Source organism: Haplochromis burtoni, unplaced genomic scaffold (assembly GCF_018398535.1).
Source record: "Haplochromis burtoni strain Fernald_Lab_line unplaced genomic scaffold, NCSU_Asbu1 Contig_75, whole genome shotgun sequence".
Taxonomy (NCBI): domain Eukaryota; kingdom Metazoa; phylum Chordata; class Actinopteri; order Cichliformes; family Cichlidae; genus Haplochromis; species Haplochromis burtoni.
In genome coordinates, this window is record NW_024582436.1 from 1,439,829 (window position 1) to 1,458,826 (window position 18,998).

Consider the following 18,998-nt stretch of genomic DNA (forward strand, 5'->3'; position numbering starts at 1 on the left):
TGTGCACTTTTATGTAGGTTGATCGAGTTTGCTTGCTTGAGCTGGCTCACATTTATGTGGACCTTTTATATGCGGGCTGCTAGGACTTTACCCGCCGGTGAAGCTCGGATAATAAGTTCTTATGATGGAGTGGCGTGAGCAGTCTTCAGTCAGCTGCGAGGAAGCCTACTCGGAGGCGCAGAGATGGATTGAGGTGAGTAAAAACATGTTTATATATATATATATATATATATATATATATATATATTATTTCAGAACTTTCTTTACTTCTTTTCTTTGCTGTCCTCAGCAGAATTAACAGGTAAGGCAGTCTATAAGTAAAAGTTAAGGACTGTCAGTTGCTAGTGAAAAAGATCTGTTATTTGTATATCTTTTTAATTTTATAGTTATGTTTTTGGCGGAGTTTGACCTTCCAATACATACATGCTTGAGAAATGCTTTATGACTGTGAACTGCTTTATTAACCGCCAGCACCCAAGTTCCAAATGATAATAGCCCTGACTGAAAGATCCATACAGGCATGTGTCACCTTTTGACCTCACGTCTCAAGTTACACGGCCATCAATCTTCTCTTTTGAAAGATGAATCACACAATTCTTAGCACTTATCTCTTTTCTCTTCACAGAACAGGTAGGTGGGTCTGACCCCAGTCATCACTGTTGCTGGCTGATGCTTCTGATGTTAGATCTTGCCTAGACCTGTTTTTTTTTCATTTACCTTTGCCTTCGAGGCTCCAGTTGCTGCAGGTAGAGAGGAAAACCCAAAAGAGCAATTAGGAAAATCTTCTATGACTGATCCAAGCTATTATGTAACTGTGGATTAACTCCGATTCATAACAAATGACTGAGATTTTGGGTTTATGGTGCTTATACAAAATTACATGTTAGCAATGAATCCAAGCATTCATATTTCATGCTGCATATTATGATTATGACCAATTCTGAAAGTGAGCAATATACAATAGAGGTTTTGACAAGAGAGTTCCTTTCTGAAGCTGAAAAAGTGTTTTACAGTAATTTCCCCCTCTCTTGTGGTAGCCTTCAAATTTTAAAATAGCTGCCAATAGAAAAAAAACTCCAGCTGTTCCATTTCATTCCTAAAATGTCATATTCTCTAAAGTTTCCACTCCAACTCGCGCCAGACTGGCGCTTTTCCCCCCCTATTCTCATAACAAGCGGGTGAAATTATGTGTCCTCATCTTGCAAATTCTCTTCCCAGCAGGGCTGCATGAAACTGCTGCATGGCCCTAACTAAACAAATATTGTTCTTATTTCATGAGGGTGAATCTGAATGCTTTCAATGTGACATCAGTGTCTCTCACACTTGCACACTGGCCCATTGTAGTGGCTTTGCTCGTGGAGTGAGGTGGGGGCATGATGGTCTGCAGGGAGGGACTTTAGGGAGAGTGAGCAGAAAGCTGAACAAATGGGTGAAGGCAATGGGGGTAATATTTTTAAAAGAATAAGACTAAGAACTTTTCTGCAATACAAGAACAATCAGCTACTTAGTACCATCAGAGAGGAAAGGTTTCTCTTCAAAGAGATCCCCCCTCACTTCTTGGATTCAGCCACTGAATGATTAACAAGCTGCTTGGCTTCACAGCACTTTAAACAGAGGCATGTGTGCGTGGCGAGGTTGGTGGTGTTGTTAAAAACTAGACTAAATGGTCTGGAGCCTGTCACATGGACACATTCCTGCATTAGCTTCCATGGCTGTGAACATAGCCCCCTCGAAGCTGGCAGGCTGTCAGCGCAAGGCGATGCGTCCTACAACCACAGGGCCCAGTGGAATAATGGAGGTCCTTGTTAATTAAATAGAAAGGCTTCAAGTGTGATTGGTGGGACAATTGAGAAGAAGTGGCTGTGTTTATATTTACAGGTCAGAAGATCATGTATATGGCTGGTCCGACAATAAACAATCCGCTATGAATAATAACTTGGAAATTAGTAATATAATAAAATCATTAAGTCTTAGATCTGTGTTTCACTAACGGTGCCGAAGCAAGCAAAGATGTCAGACACATGGCAGCATCTTTTCCGCCACCTCTTTTGTTTACGTTGTCATTAATAAGACTGAATTTTTCAAAGAGCCTGCTCTCAGAACAGTTCTAGGTGGGGTTTCCCAGTAGCTATTGGTCCATGTGAAGCTCATGTTAACATCCCACTCTTTATTCTGTATAACATTTCAACTCTCAATGCTGTGTGTTTGTGTGTGTGTGTGTGTGTGTGTGTGTGGTTAGTATAAAAAATGCTGCATTGTGTTTCTCAAAAAAACAAAGTGGAACAAAGCAAAAGGTCAAAGGTAACATAATACTGCAGATATTGTGAAGTTTTGTTACTTATCTGGTTACAGTTGTGTAATACTGAACCAAAACTAAGCCCTTTATAGTTTCTTGTCCCATCTACCATAGTAACTTGTGTAAGCAATGTAACTTAATTCTACTTTTCTGGAGATTTTCCACATGCACTCACTGGCCACTTTGTTAGGTACACCTGTTCAACTGCTTGTTAGTTCAAACCTCTAATCAGCCACATGGCAGCAACTTAGTGCATTGTTTTTCTTGCAGATATGATAAGCATCAGAATGGGGGAGGAAGGTGATTTAAGTGACTTTGAGTGTGGCATGGTTGCTGGTAGAGTTGGATGTCTCGAGACTGGTCTTGGTCTCGAGACCACTTTTACGTGGTCTTGGTCTCGTCTTGGTCTCGACGGACTTTTGTCTTGGTCTCGACGGACTTTTGTCTTGGTCTTGTCTTGGTCTCGACGGACTTTTGTCTTGGTCTCGGCGGACTTTTGTCTTGGTCTCGGTCTTGGTCTCGCTGTTTCGGTCTTGCGTTCTCAAATCGACAAAGTGTTCGGGAGATTTGGAGTCAACCATCAGCGGAGTGGGGGGGGTGGCTTACTGGGCTTAAGCCCAAAAACAACACACGAAGCACAGAGCGCACCGTCGTAAATTCCCCCTAATTTTGGTATGATCCGAGCCCAGGCACTAGGCGACTGAGCACAGCACCCATGTGAGCGAGGGGGGAGAAGCTGCTGCCTGCGAATTTGCTGCAGACAGAGGAGAGCTTAAGTTTGACCAGGTACCAAAGCAAATCATTCGTACTGAACTAATAATGTAAATATGACGGTGTATCACAAAAGATTGATATCAAACTGATCACTTGGTTGCGTTACTTGCTCTTCGAGTGAATCAACAAATGGATAAATAAAAAGCCGAACAGCAATGCTGATTTTTTAGTCTTAGCTTACATTTCATATTTTCAGTTGTTACCCTCCACGGCTAAACAAACTCTCTAAATCGGTTTCAGTTGTGTACTGATGAACACAACAATGGACATAAGGAGCTTCTTTCAAAGAAAAAACTCAGGTAGATGTTATTTTATATATTATGCTTTGGATGTTGTTCAGTATATCTATGCAAAACAAGAGGAATTTCAATACACAGCAGTATATTCACAGTTGAAACCAGATATTTACATACACTTTATGGAGAAAACATAAAAACTTTTTTTTACTGTTAAACATCAATTTAGAGTAAACTTTTGTTTTAGATAAATAAATGTTGAAATATCTTTTGAATTAGTTAAATGTCAGAATAAAAAGAGGGAGCTGTCTATTTTAATCACTTTCATCAAATTTAGGAGTACATATACACTAAGTTTATTGTTAATTAATAAGAAAACTCCAGACGATTCCATTCTGAGCTAAAGAAGCTTCTGATAGGTTAGTAGAGTCCATGTGATTTGATGTTACAATTAAAAAAGTGTTTGTGTTTTTATCTGAAGAGTACATAAATATCTGGTTTCAACTGTATATTTGATGATGTTGGTGTTTGGCTTGATTGTCAGCACAAAGAGGGAGAGAGAGGAGCAGAGAGGGAGAGAGAGAATGACGACAGAACAGAGATGGAACAAGAGCAGGTGAGACACACATGTTAGTCAAATGGTTGTTTGCCAAAACTCATCAGAACATGTATCTAGTACCTAGTGTTTCTTTTTAGATACCATTTGTTACTTTTCAAATTCTATATTTATTAAGTTATGCAGGCTTGTTTGCACAACGAGGCTAAATAATTATATAAACTTTTCTCAATCTAAATATTGTACTTTGGTAGAATTAAAAAATAAGTGTAGTGCAGGTCTATGATGATTTTTAGTGCTACTATCATCTAGTTCTGATTCTGGTTCTGTCTTGGTTACTGTTGTAGTCCTGTTTTAATTCCAGATCAGTTTTGGGTCTGGTTGAATTGGGGTTTAGTCCCTGTGTCTTGATACAGCCCGACTTTGTTCTGCCTTGCTGCTTAATTAAAAAACTAGTTTAAGGTGTCCTGAATATGTATATAGAATAGCATCTGGCTGCAGTTTAAAGACTTTTTTTGTCTCGGTCTGGTCTTGGTCTTGGTCTCGTCTCGACTCGGTCTCGGTCTTGGTCTCGTCTCAACTTGGTCTTGGTCTTGGTCTTGTCTTGGTCTCGATACCCTCTGGTCTTGGTCTTGTCTTGGTCTCGATACCCTCTGGTCTTGGTCTTGTCTTGGTCTCGGATTAGGCGGTCTTGACTACAAGTCTAGTTGCTGGTGCCAGAAGGGCTGGAATATTTTAGAAAATGATAATAAACTGGGATCTTCCTGCACAATCATCTCTAGGGTTACAGAGAATGGTCCAAAAGAAAGAAAGGATCCAGGAAGAGGCAGGAGGATATGGCAAGACCGCTTCAAGCTGATAGGAAGCCAACAGGAACTCAAATAGCCAGTTGTTACAACCAGGCGATGCAGAAGTGCACGACACATAGAGCCTTTAAACACACGAGCTGCAACAGCAGCAGATCACACCAGGTGCCACTTCTCTCATTTAAGAACAGAAAGCTGAAGCTACAGTTTACACAGACTCACCAAAATTGTAAGACAAGTGAAGACTGGAAAACCGTTGCCTGGTCTGATGATTCTCAACTTCCTCAGCAACATTTAGTTTGGAGGATCAGAATTTGTTGTAAACAATATGAAAACATAACCCTGCCTCATATCAACAGCTCAAGCTGGTGATGGTGTTAGTATACTGGGAAGCTCATCTTGTAACCGGAAGGTTGCCGGTTCGATCCAAAGCTCTGTCTGTCTCAGTCATTGTGTCCTTGGGCAAGACACTTCACCTACCGCCTACTGGTGATGGCCAGAGGGGCCGATGGCGCAATATGGCAGCCTCGCTTCTGTCAGTCTGCCCCAGGGCAGCTGTGGCTACACTGTAGCTTGCCTCCACCAGTGTGTGAATGCGAGAGTGAATGAATAGTGGAATTGTAAAGCGCATTGAGGGTCTCGAAAAGCGCTATATAAAAATGCAATCCATTATTATTTTCTTGTCACACCTTGGGCCTTTAGTACCAACTGTGGCCTGCAACCACATTGCAGCAGTTCTGAAGCCAAAGAGGTTCAACCAAGAATTAGCAAGGTGTACCTAGCAGCGTCTGGTGAGTGTAGGAGGGATTTGATTGTTATTTACCTTTTAATCACTTGTTTATTTTCTGTAAATGTTTTTGTTAAGTGCAGCAAAAGTTTGAAAAATCTCTCTTATAGTAGAGCAAGTTGTCCAAGTTGAGGTCATTGGGGTGTGGGTTTTGTTAGCCAGCTAAATATAATATTGCAAAATGTTACAATTATAAATGCAATGGATAAAAAAGGACACATTTTTGGAAAAGAAGTATCTATTCAAATACTTTCCTCAATTATTTCATACAAAGACTGATTTGGAAAGAATTTCACAATTAACAAATCCAGAAAGGAATATTATTAGATATGCTTTTATTCCATGTGGGGTTTGAGACATTTTGCAGCCATCCACATAAAATAAGTAAAATAAGAAGGTTATGAAATGCTATCTGATGCCAGCTAATCCACACAACATGCTACGACAGATTTTCCTTGACTTTTTGTGTGCAAACTTTTCCTTATATAAGTGTTATGTAGGGTCATTACCTTTTCTACAAATTTTTTTTTTTCAATGTTGCCAAGTTTGAATGAATCCCCCCTCCCCGTGACCTATGCTGCTGTGTTGTTTTTCATACCAAAAGCTGTGTTGTGCAATTGATGATTAGTCACTTCGCTGTAGCCTCACTCGGGGTTTTGACTGTTTTGACAGAAACCAATTAGAAACAAGGCCGCATGCTTTCAGACGTACTCATGTGAGACCAGCCCTCAAACAAGACAACATTCCCTTGCAGTTACATGTTGATGTACTCCTATTATTCCAGGATGCTGATGGTGTTATTACTAAGTGCTTCCACAGTAGTGTCTTTCCCTTGAGTCCAAACCTTGAAATATTTGGATATGGTCCCAGTTTCCCTCTGATGACCCATACCTCAATGTGCTGCAGAAGAAACAAAGAATTTCAGGAACAATTAGTGGCCAGAGGGGCTGCATCCGCACAAACCTTGAATACAGAGTTGCCTCAGTGCCCTGCATGAATAAACAATAACTGCGGTCATGGATGCAGAGTCTCTGAATATTTGGCCTCTACCACAGATAATGGTTCACTCCAATAATAATAATGAATTTCACAGGACCCTTCCACAGCCCAGAGTAAACTTGGGTCACATTTTGGTGGAAGCTGGAAGGTGAAGGTGGGTGCGCATGAAGGCAAGCTGTTTTTGAAATGCCTGCTCCGGCTTAAACCTCCCTGTTAAATCAGAGCGGCAGTGTGTTGGTGCAGATTAGAGTTTTTATCCCACATGGCAGGTTGGACAGGAGAGGGAGGGCACAGCAGGACTGGATCTAAGTGCAGCTAATACCTCTAATGATGACTGTAGAGGATAGAATTATGCCAATGCTTCCAGCTTTGTGTTAATTCCAGGTCGGCTCCCATTTTTAGCCTTGAAGTTATTATTGGAATCATTTTGTTGGTTGATTAGCCGATAGAACTCTGAAAAGAACGTTTAATGAAAAATAAATAAAGGGACACTTTTAGGAAAGACCCAAATTAGATGGAATCATACTTCCGATAATGTTCCCACATGTAGTGTTTGTTTGCATGCATGCAAATCCCAGCTGTGTGTATAGAACAGTAGGGGTCAGGATTTCATATGCCAACTGCAGCAGCTGGCTGACTGCTCTCTGTCTGCTGCAGGGGTTGTTTGCTCTCCGTGTGATTTTGTGTTTGTGTCTACATGTCTGTAGCTTTGCATATCTGCGTTCTGGTTTCGTGTTCTCAGTGTCTGGTTCTGATTGTATTTTGGTCAATGAAAGAGGAGCAGGCCAAGATCTCAGTGTATTATGTAAACAAAACATGTATTTCCCAAACAGCAGCACAATCACATATGCAGAATGGCTTCCTCCTACTAGTGTGAGAACCTTAATCTTTATTCATCTATTACACCATGGTCTAATACTTTTGGAATGATGGGTATTTGAGGCTTTGGGCATCTCAGCTTACCTAGGGTGTGTTTTGGGGTGTAGCACAATCTGTTGGCAAGGAATAATAGTGGCATCCAGCCAGTCTCTATAATTGTTTCTGTTTCTCCTGTCATCCTAAAAATGTTTGCCTGTACTTAACTATGGTAGTAATTGTCCCAGCTTTTGTTCCTTTCTGCGGGACAAAGGAAGTCAGACAAAAGGCTTGGAACAAGGAACATCTGATCAATCAGTCAGCGAGACTCGTCCAACGTGTTTTTGCTTTCTGTGAGAGTGCGTGCATTTATGTTTTGGCTCATGCCAGCTGCACCCACCAGACTTATTCTTGTAGTTCAATGTGTCAGCTCTCCCTCCCGCTTGGTGATTTAAGTTACAGTAATGTGCAAAAGTCTTGAATCAGCCTCCGTTTCTTTATATTTTGCTGGAAAAATGTAAATAGCTGTAGCAATTTATCAAAGCACGTCCAAACATACATGGAAATACCGTATATAAGGCAAAAACAGACTTGGTTTAATTCTATTTTACAATTTGGCTTCTTGAACTTTGGCCTTCCATTGAAACCAGTTCTGATGAGGATTCAGTGAACAGTAGATGGATCATCTGAAGGGTCAGATGTGTTTCTCAGGTTATTTTAGAAAGCCTGGAAACTATTGCTCAAGACCTCTTTAAAAAAGTGTTTTACAGTGTGCATGCTCCCACAGTAAAAAACAAAAAACTATGAGGTTGCCATTGTAGTCATAACCTTGCAAAAGTTCTATGAATACATGTATAATTGTCTAATGTGTTTTGATGTACATGCAAATTAAAAAAAAAAAAATTCCACAATCCTGATACCAGAAAGGTTGGGATGCTGTGCAAAAAGTAAATAGAAACAGAAACCTTGCATATTTCAACAAGACAATGGTAAACTGCATACTACATCTATTACAGCAGTATGGCTTCATAGTAGAAGAGTCCAGGTGCTGCACTGGCCTGCCTGCAGTGCAGACGTTTCACCAACTGAAAACATTTAGAGCACCAAATCCAGGAAGATCCAGGGCTCTTGAACGGCTAGAATCCTGTGTCAGACAATAATGGGACAACATTCCTCTCCCAAAAGTTCAGCATCTGGTTTCCTCGGTTCCCAGATGTTTACAGACTGTTGATAAAAGAAAAGCGGATGCTACATAGTGGTAAACGTGGCCCTGTCCCAACTTTTTTTAAGACATGTTGCTGCCATTCAATTTAAAATGAGTTAGTATTTCTCTTAAAATGGTACATCTCCGTTAAAAATATTTGATATGTTGTTGTGAATAAAATGTGATTTTATTAAAATGGCATTCATTGCATTCTGTTTTTATTTACATTTTACACAGCAAATGAATCATGTGGAATTGGGGTTATAACATATTGACTGCAAAGGATTGTGCAGAGCTGCTCTGCTTTCAAAGATAACTGGATACAGGAGCCGGATACAATCACAGGTACTGACTGGTGTGTTAGTCTGACAAACTTAGACTGGTTAGTAACATAAAAAAGCTATTATTGGAAGTTCAGAATGCATTAATGAAAAGCTACAACAAGCAGATACAAAATATAATTAGTGTTATGTTTAAAATCAAGGATGCAAATGTACATGAGTTTAAATGCATAAGGCTGCACGACATGCGTGCGGTGTGTTTGTCTGCATAATGGCTCTTGGTGTTCCTGCAGCGGTGGTTTTAGATCATGGGAAAGGCATGAGGCTATAACAAAGTGCTGTGTTCCTCCCGTACTCCAGATGCTGCCATAGCTTTGTGGTTCAGGCAGTCTGACTCCAGCACAGTTTTAGCACAGCTCTCCGGTTTACCAGCAGCTTTTGGCATTAAAGTGAGAAGACATGAGGTACTTGTGAGCTCCTGAGGAATACCTGAAGAACTGTGCACGGCTCTCTCCCCGCAGAGACAGCGTAGGAACTCGAGAGGAAATACCTCTGACTTCCTCTGCTACTGTTCTCAACATCCTACCTTTCTTCTCCAGGCTCTCCACCCTATTTCACACATATAACACCCCACCCCCCCTCACCTCCCGCCTCCTCTCCTCATCCAACCCTGATTGCTCTGTTATGTTGTTGTTTTTTTTTGTATCACTTTTTTTTTCCTTTTTTTCCTTAGGCAGTAACGAAGAAAAAATTTGGGAGCAAGGACTTCCGATCTGCGCTGGAGAATGGCGTTCTTCTGTGTGAGTAAGTACTCTGCTTTTCCCAGGCACCTCTTGTAAGCCACTCATTCATAAGGAATCCCTCCGCTCTCCTTCAGGTCTGCGCACCGACGTAAGTGTTACTGATGTTTCCCAGGCAGACCCCCTGCTGGGTCACTGTTTGTTTGTTAGTCACATGAAGTGAGCCTGTGTTTTGAGACAGCACAATAGTGACTCTATTATGTAGTTATTTGATGTTTTCTTTGTCAGCTCTTTCCCCTGTGGTCTTGTTTGAGAATATGAAATGTGATCTATTTCAATAGGAGCTGTGTTGTGTGTTTGACAGATGTTACAGATCTGTGGATCGGGCAGAGCGCCATCGTTACTTTAATGAGAGCTGTGTGAGAAGCTGTGTAGTGAATGGAAAGAGCTCCAGCTGAAACCGCACTGGAGAATCAGGGCACCCCGCTTTCTCATTAGCATGGGTACATCGATGGGTACATACATTTTTGATGAGTTGGAGGAACAAATTTATCTGTCCGGGACTGGCTTGTGTGTTCATTCACTAACTGCTCTTCTTAGAGTTGTGGGTTTGTGGCTTTTTCTCAGATTAGGGCTCTGTGTGTGAGGGCTAGCCTCATGTCCCTTCATGTGTCTGCTTGTGGGCAGCACTGCTAAATGGGCACATCACTGATGTGATTTGCTCGGATCAGCAGGAAGCCGTAATTACCAGCAGGCCATGCAGAATCTTCCACACTCTCTTGGCATTGGTTCAGAGAAGAAGCCGTTCATTCTGCTGATTTGATCCTGACTCGTCTGTTTGCCTGATGTCAGAGAACTACACGGACACTCTCACTCACGGGCTGTCTGTGTTTTCTCAACACAAGGAAGAGGAAGACAGATTAAAATCGCTTTCACCTAGCAACGCTGCCTCCCTTCCCATTGTGTTTTGGTTATCGGAGTTTCTCACTTGGAAAAGAATGTTTTGCGTGGATCGCAGACATGTTTATATCCTACTTCACTTAAAGTGTGTGTTATCTCGTAAAGTTCCATTGTTTCATGCTAAATGAGTAATGTGAACCCAAATGGCCCTTTGCATTCTTTCTTTACATCTATTGTGAGCCCATGCTAAGCCTTATACCAGTCCATCCGCTCCCAGCCCGCAGAGTAAACAAATTATTTTGCCTCATGTTGAGCTTTTAATATGTTGTTTTTCTTTAATCAAGCAGTGGGGGTTGTAGTCACACCTTTTTATTGCTTTGGATTACATTTTATAGGGATTTTTATTAATCAGTCATGCAGAATAATAAAACCAACTGCACAGTATTGCATAGTTTCATGCTTACCCCCACATGGATCATCTGTGGGTGTCTCTTACTCTCTGGCACTGGGATGTTTGCTAATAATTCGAATGAACAGTCAGCTTGGAAGTTTGGAGATCTGGTAAACACCCTTTGCTCTTGGTAGAGGTTCTCAGCAGTTTGTACAGCATGGTTATAACGGAGCTGGGGGAGACCACTGCTTTTGGGGAGTGCACCTGTCAAAGTAACATCCATATAAATCCCAAGGTTTTCCAGCTGAAAACTGAATTTAAGCTAGATGCTCAGTATTCCTCAGTTGACCTGTCAGTCATGTTAATGTAGCTCCCTGGTATATAAAGCATATGATCTTTATATTAAGTAGTAATGAATATAGGATTTAGTTGCAGTCTGCAGTCCTTGTACTTTGAGTATATTTGATTGCAAAATATTCTATAATTTAAACCGTGAAAGGAAGACTTTTTAAACGGGAAGCATGACTTGTAAATACCTCTAACAGAATAATTTTACTGTGTGGTAGTTCTTTTTTTTTCCGACCAGATCTCTGAGGCACAATAACCTGTGGTCATCTTATGAAGCCTTTAGTCCAGTTGGTCAAGCTGTTTGTTTTTTTTCTGCCTTGGGTGTTTGGTTAACACCAGAAATCCACCATCTATCTTACTTACTGTTTTCTGAGGCTGATTCAAGGTTTGTTTGGGGTTGTTTCAGTGTTGGAGGGTATATTTTAGGAGCAGTGTGCCTGGTGTGTTTACATCACGGTTGCAGCAGTGGCGATTTGCTAAACTGAAGCCAGGTGGCTACCATTAAACAAAGTCGTAAACACACAACACTAAGACTCTGCAACACATTTTATTCGTTCCCTCGCAGTTAAAGCAGGCTAGCCAATAACCAACTCCTTTCACTCACCGTCTCCCTTCCCCTCGTCCTCTCCCTCTCTTTTGCTCACAGACTGATTAACAAGATCAAGCCTGGTGTTGTCAAGAGGGTTAACAGACTGCCTACTCCTATTGCTGGACTGGTAAGTTTTTTTCCCCTTATTGTTTAGTCTCAATCTTATTGTATTTAAAAGCTGTACTCAGACATATCCTTTAAATACAATAAGAGCTCATCTTTATTTTGATCATAGTTTTGTCTCTCGTTATTGCATTTTTTGGGGGGGGGATAATTTCTATTGTAGAGATAGTAGTGGGTGTCTTAGATGGGGTGGAGCAGTGTGAGGTGTAGCAGGCAGCAGCAGAGTTTTTGCTCAGTGACTTGTCGCTCCACGTATCCTTCCACGCTATTAAGTTCAATGAACGTGAAGCTGGTTGAAATGTCGCTGGTTCATTTGGTTGCATCATAAATACGGGGACGGCCGTGCTGAAGGCTGTGTTCAATCAAAACCATTACAGACAAAAGGTCTTTGTGTTGGCATGATGATTACAGTTTTGATTGAGTGATAGGATGTTAGACGGGGCCAGATTTGGGGTTTAAAACCAAGCGGCAACCTGCAGAGCAGAAAAACTGAACGCTGAAGTTCAAGAAGCTGAAGTTCCTTTAATGGCCATGTGACGCTGAGTCAGTCAATCCCCACAAACCCTCAAGTTTAAAGTTGCAACAGATATAAACATGTCTTTAGAGTGGTACAAAACCATCTGTTGTCTCTATGGCTAATTTCGTCCCTCGTGACGACACGACAGAGGATACATTTTTAGAAAACTCATCTGTTTCAGTTGCATTAAGATGTAAATTCAATCTTTGCATCAAATTTAGTATTAAGGAGAAATATGGACGTCCCTTAAAAACCAAATTGACATTAGCATTAAGTATTGGCGTTTTGTCCAGATATACCTGCACTATAAAGTAGGATTTGGGCTTATCCAGGTGATTTCAAGGTTCAAAATAGATTGTTAGTAGAATGAAGATGACTGACCTCTTACCGGGGTGCACCAACATCGCAAGTTATCCTTCGGGCCTTACCTGCTCTGCAGCAGGTTATGTTCGAGATCAGAGATCAGCAGGTATAAAATCTCCACCTACTGACCAAAATGACATCACCATTCCTGGAAGAAAGCTCGGAAAGAAGTGTGATCACTTAGCTTCATTGCTGATGTTACGGTAAGTGAAGCCAGATCATGGAAAGATATCCTGGGTTTGTTTAACTTGCTTTGTAGTACAGGGCCCAGGTCCATTTTCAAAAACAAAAATAGTAAGCCAGTGGCTTGTGTCTTTGGTTATACCAATCTTTTGTACAGTCTATGCTAAATACCTGTTTTTGAATCAGTCGGCCTGGTACTGTTGTCACATTTCAGCTGAGATCTTTTGGGCCTGGCTGGTTTAGCTAACATGGATGTTTTGGGAGCGTCTGCAAACAACTTCTAGGGTAGGTTTAAAAACCTACCTTATACCCATCCCTCAGCATCTCTCTGTTGTGGGAGTAATTGAGACCAGCTGTCTAGTGGAATTATAGAGAATCCCAACCCTAGCTGAAGCAGAGGGAGTTCATGTGTGTCTATGGGCTCTGCTGACAAGACAGTGACAAGTTAGTAGTGAAATAAGCAGTCTGTAAACAACAAACATGCGCCATCATATAGGCATTTTGACGTAAATCAAATTTCCTGCCAGTTTGTTTTGGACTACTACTGACAGAGCTGGCCGGGCACCTGCTGAGGTAATAAGTTTCTCCTCCATCTGAAGCATTTGTGTGGTATTTCCGAGACCTGGACATAAACCTGAAACCACCTGATCATAAATTCTCTCGCAAATGTGAAGGCTTCTGGTTGGCTCGAGGCTATCAGTGACTGCCAACCACATGGAGAAAAGTGGAAAGTTCTCCAGACGAACATTACTCAGTCTCACTGATGCAAGAATATATTTCCTCTCCAAGTACTCTCACTTTTTCCCCCTATCTCGCGTCTCTTTTAATAGCAATAAGTGTGGTCTTTGGTGGTGTTGTTGTTGGTGGTGGTGGTGGAGGGAGGTGGTTTTTTAGTTGGAAGTTTGCTATTTTCTGAACATTTCTGTGTTTGCCCATTCGTCTTCTGTTACACAACTTAGAAATATAGATCTGGAAGAAAAGCCAGAAGCAGTGGACAAAGAGCAAGAGTAACACTGTTTTTCTTTTTTTTTTCTTTTTTCATTTTGCAGAGTAGATACAGCATGATTTGAATCATTTTGTTCCTTGCAAACGTGCCTCATTACCACTCAAATATGAGTATTTTCAACTTTTAGACTTATAAGTGGGGTTTGAGATTTGCTATCTGTGGGATTGTCAGTACTCTAAATCAATACCAGCCTCAAGTTTGGGCAGAGCAAAAAAGACCAAAGAAGGAACAAAGGAGAGAGAAAAAAAACAGTAAATCTCCAGTTTTGCAGAATATTTAGCAACATTGGCTCCAGTCTCTGGCCTATTCTTTGCTTTCACTTGTGTCCAGGGGAATGTTTCTCATGTCAGCAAACTCCTCTGACTGTTGCTGAGTGAGATGTGGGTTTGGGCCATGGAAGCCCGGTTCAGGCCTGGTTCTGCTTTTACCAGTGCTTAGCAGGAAGGCGGCAGTTGTGTGGTTGGGCAGCGAACTGCACGAATGTGGGCCTGGATCTGAGGCCCACTGGGGCAAAGCCAGAGGGAGGGAGTTAAGGATGACTCCATCTGCCCACTAAAGTGCAGACCATAAATACACCGTAATTGGCATGTCAGTGGCTGCTCCAGCACACACCAACTCCTTGGTGAGTTGAGGTAGTTGGGGGAGGATGGAGAGGATAAACAGTTTCAGTGGCCTTTAGGGTGTCTTTACTCATCTAAATGTGTAATTGTCTGTGCAATGAACGGTATTTGACCATGTTTTGTTACTGTGTTTGCGTTGTATGCGTGCATGTTATGACTGGATCCGACTTTTGAGACGTGTGGGCCCTTTATTGAGCCCGTTTGAGGAGAGACGGTATTTCAAGTATTCAATCTCCTCTTGGTTTATTGTCACAGGTTTTGAAACTGTGTAGCCTGATATTTTAATCATAACTTTCCTTGTTCTTTAAAGCACTGGAAGGGGTCAGTTGAGGGGAATTATTGTTGACAAAGAGAGCAGTGAAAGAAATGGCGTGGCCATAATGTGACCAGAAAGGATGAAGAAGCTTTCCGTTTCTTGGAGCGAAGTGCTTAAATCAGGATCCTCGAGTTTGCATGAGAGGATTAGAGGCTGCTGGATGGGTACAGCATATTTAGCAGGATTATATGCAGGCACAAGTCAGCATAAAATTCCTTCAACATCATTATCTCTGCATGTTCTGGGACTGATCTATTGGGGGGCGGGGGCTTTTAGTTTGTTCATAATGCTCTTTGTAGTTAATTAACATACCAAAAGATATAGAACTAGAATTTTATTTGCCTTAATCCCATTTTCTGGGATTGAGTGGGATATATGTTATGAGATCTGCACGTTAACAGTTTAGCATATAAAGTACTGAATAACATTACCAGTTAACTTATTATAACAAATATAGTCACTATTTAGATAATGGACACAGATTACAAACTCAGTTCCTTCTATAGTTAGTTTTGGATGCCACTTTAGTTAATTAAGGCTAAGTAAAGGGATCATGCTAACAGACTCAGTTATCGCTGAATAATTTCTCTAAAGAGATTTTACATATGAATATGTTCATATATATGCAACAAAATTGTTGTTTGCATAAACATTCTGGTTTCCATCTGTAGTCTGTTCGTAGGCTTAGTTTTATTGTCCAGTCACTTTTTAGGAGGGTTTGGATGGGCTGATGGGTTGCCAGGTTGTATGATGAATAAAGCTGTGTTTCATAATTCATGCCACTGCAGATATTTGCTGCATTTGAAAAAACACCATGATACTTCTCAAACTTTAACCGAATTAGACATTTTCCAGGGAAACAAATGAAATATTAACAATTCCTCACTTCACTGTTGAAAACATGATCTGGGCTGTGTTACACTTCCTTTAAACCATATTTATTGTCTCGTCTTTAAACATAATTTGTAATGCAAGTTTAAAATTCCAATCTAACATTCAGAGTGCCTGTACTTGAAAGCTGTCTTGTTGTTTGCCTCACCCTAGTGAGGCAAATCAAAGCAGCTAAAAGTATGCTTTGTTTTTTCTGAAAGGTACATGTTGTACCAATCAGTAACACAAAATGACATGACATTCAACAAGGCCTGTGCATTTTTTTTCTTCTTGAAAACAGACATTGCTGCAGAGTTTTCAAAAAATAGTTTTTGGCCCTATGAGTGGTCCAAGGCAAGCGCCATCTGATTGCATTATATTCAACAGAAAGACGACATTACAATAGCTTAAATCTCAAGTAGTGATCAACTCACACTTAATCAATGTAGATGGAAGATAAAAAGCACCAAAGGCCCTATCTGTCCCTTTAAGCAGCCAGAATCAGTGTTATCTCCTGAGTTACTCAGTCGTATTCGTCACGATATCTCAGTCTGGGAGATTGTGCTATTCTGTACCTCTTGCATACAGTAGGTGAAGTGCTGATGTATGACTTGTAATGGTTGTAGCCTATAAAGCCCATCAAAGTACTGCAGAGGGACAGGCAAAACTGTTAGCTCACATCCACTGGGAGGCGAACTCTCTTCCTCCATTTGCTAATAAGCATGTTTGCCATTTAAATATAGAACTAGCTACCCCTTAATTATTTCAGCCCATGTTGAAACCATGTATGATTACATGAAAGCCCTCATAAGCAGTGCTGTCCCAATGGGAAGTGCAGCCTTACAAACAGGACAGTTGGGATTACAACTGGAAAAGTCACGAGACCGGAAAAGAATGGTGCTTGTGTGGTTGATTTGCTTGAAATGTCTGAGTTGTGTGTATATGTTTGGAGCAAAATGTATTTTTGCTTTCCTGCATCATGCCCACACACCTGTCCAAATCGTGTACGTACACGCAAACCGTAAAGTGATTGACACAATGTACGGGGGAAACAAAAAAAAAAGCAGTCCTTCCACTCCCATGTCCTCTGAAGAATCGCTTCAGGGAAATATTTATCCGTTTCTGTCACCCGACTTAAGGTTTCATAGCAACCTAATGTCTCAAAAATACACCACCACCCCACAGATTCCACAGGTATTCTCGAATAAAGGGCTTGGCACAGAGGGGAGGGGACAGTTTCAGGGTGTGAGAAAAGAGTGCAACAGGCAGCGTGCTGCCGCGTGCGTCACTTTTGCTCTCCAGCTCCTGGCTGGGTGGGACTTGTGCAAACCTCTGATGTCATTCTTCCTGGTTTGGCTGTTTTCCCTACCCTAACGCAACCCACAGGTGGCTCTGCTGCTGTCACTCAGCTCTTGTCAGGCTGCCTCCTCCCCCCACCCACTGCATGTGTGTTTGTGTCCTGCCATGGGTCACTTCTTATTTGCTACGCACATGCTCCTCCCAATCCACTTCTGCTCTGTGACATGAACTTTGGAAGCAATCACTTGTAGGTTGTGTCCCTGCCACTGAATTCCTGAGTGATTATTCTTTGCCTCTAAAGGTGGACAGACCTCATCCCTGCTTTGTTCTTTACCCAGGACAACCTTAACGTCTTCCTCAAGGCCTGCGGGAAGCTTGGACTAAAGGAAGCGCAGCTCTTTCACCCCGGAGATCTTCAAGACTTGTCCTCAAGAGTCACAGTCAAGTAAGTTTTAAGCTTTCAGAGCATTGGCACAAACACTTTGATGCCTGTACTCATCATTCACAGACCTGTGATGCAATCATGCAAGAGACAAAAGCCGAGACCCACTCGTGTTTTTGCTTCTTCCTTGATTGAATCAACTTAATCTCCCACAGAGAGGCTGAATGATTCATTGTAGCTTTCACAGATACTGTAAGGGACATGGGTTCTCATGTGAGCCACGATTCAAGCTGCTGTTAAAAAAAGGTCAACTCTATTTTCAGTACGTATTTTCTCCTGCTGTTATACACCTGCCGAGGTACATGAGTTTCTTTAAAGTGTGGGAGATCCAACTGTTGATAAAAAAAAAAACACACAGTAGTAAGAATGTGTAATCTGATTGTAAAGTATCAGGTCAAATTAATTTCCATTCAATACAAATGTCATGATTCCAGTTGCAAAATCCTAGTCGTGACAGTAACTGAGCACTTACTGGTGCAGGGTATAGATTTTAAAGACTCATCGTTGCGATTGTTAATTAAAGAGAAGCCTCGCGCATTATCAGTACCCTGCTGCTGTGTTTATTAGTTTTTTCACACAGTTGCTTTTGTGTCAGTTGAATGCCCCGCCAGAGAAGCGCGCGGTATGTTGAACAACCTGTTCATCTTTCGCACAGGTGTGCCTTCAGGGGGAAGCGAGGCAGGGCTCGGCGTACTGTCCATCCTCTGTGGCACCCTCTCTGTGCTGCGCAAGCATTTAAAAAAAGTGCTTTAACAGCAATACCTGCAGGTCGTTAAGCTTGACGCAGATAAGCCCTTATTAGCAAATACATCACTTTGGGTGACAAAATAATCCATGGTGAAGGTGTAAAAATGCAGCATGTATATTCAGAGGGGCTTCACCTCTTTGTGTTTCACTTAATGTAAACACAAAGTAGCCCTTAATTTGGGGTGTTCCTTCGAAATGTTGCATTTTTCCTATAATTCACCTAAGCGGTTTTTCGCCACCGCTGACAGCTACTGTCGAAACCACGTAAATCAAAAAGGCATACATGCAGACAGGTGTACTGTAAAGTGGTATATGGGCTTTAAACAAACAAATCTGCCTACCTTTTATGAAGACACACCCTCACCTCTACACCAGAGAACAAGCTGCTTTAAGATATCTTTGCCTGTCACTCTCATAAAGATAATTCAGTGATACGTCTTACGCCATGCTCTCAGTCACTTCCTTCGTTACATAACTTTTCCCATGATGCTGGTGGTAAATTTCGTGCGACAGTAACAAGCTGGAGAAACGATACTCATGCAGTGATAGCTGACTAAAAGTCACTCTAGCATATTAGCAGCTGACTCTGTCACGCAGACATATTAAAAAAAAGTATACTTCTTAGAGTATACTTGAGCTCAGCTCTTTGCCGCCTTGTCCATCTGCGTGCTGGGGTTTTGTAAGACTGTTCTCGCTATCCTATTTTTAGCATCTGGGGTCACTTTGAGAAGCAGGACTGATTGGAATGGT

General features: G+C 41.5%; 1 protein-coding gene across 9 annotated transcripts in view; it reads left to right on the top strand.

The window, feature by feature from the left end:
• lmo7a (LIM domain 7a) overlaps positions 1–18,998 on the top strand; it is a 50,294-nt gene that overhangs the window by 590 nt on the left and 30,706 nt on the right. For all 9 annotated transcript variants that reach the window (XM_005935127.3, XM_005935133.3, XM_014337735.2 and 6 more), the window contains exons 2-5: positions 18–193; positions 9,528–9,598; positions 11,820–11,889; positions 17,398–17,504. In XM_005935127.3, coding sequence (XP_005935189.1) covers positions 122–193; positions 9,528–9,598; positions 11,820–11,889; positions 17,398–17,504 — 320 coding nt within the window. In that variant the 5' untranslated portion in view covers positions 18–121. The remainder of the gene's footprint in view (positions 1–17; positions 194–9,527; positions 9,599–11,819; positions 11,890–17,397; positions 17,505–18,998) is intronic.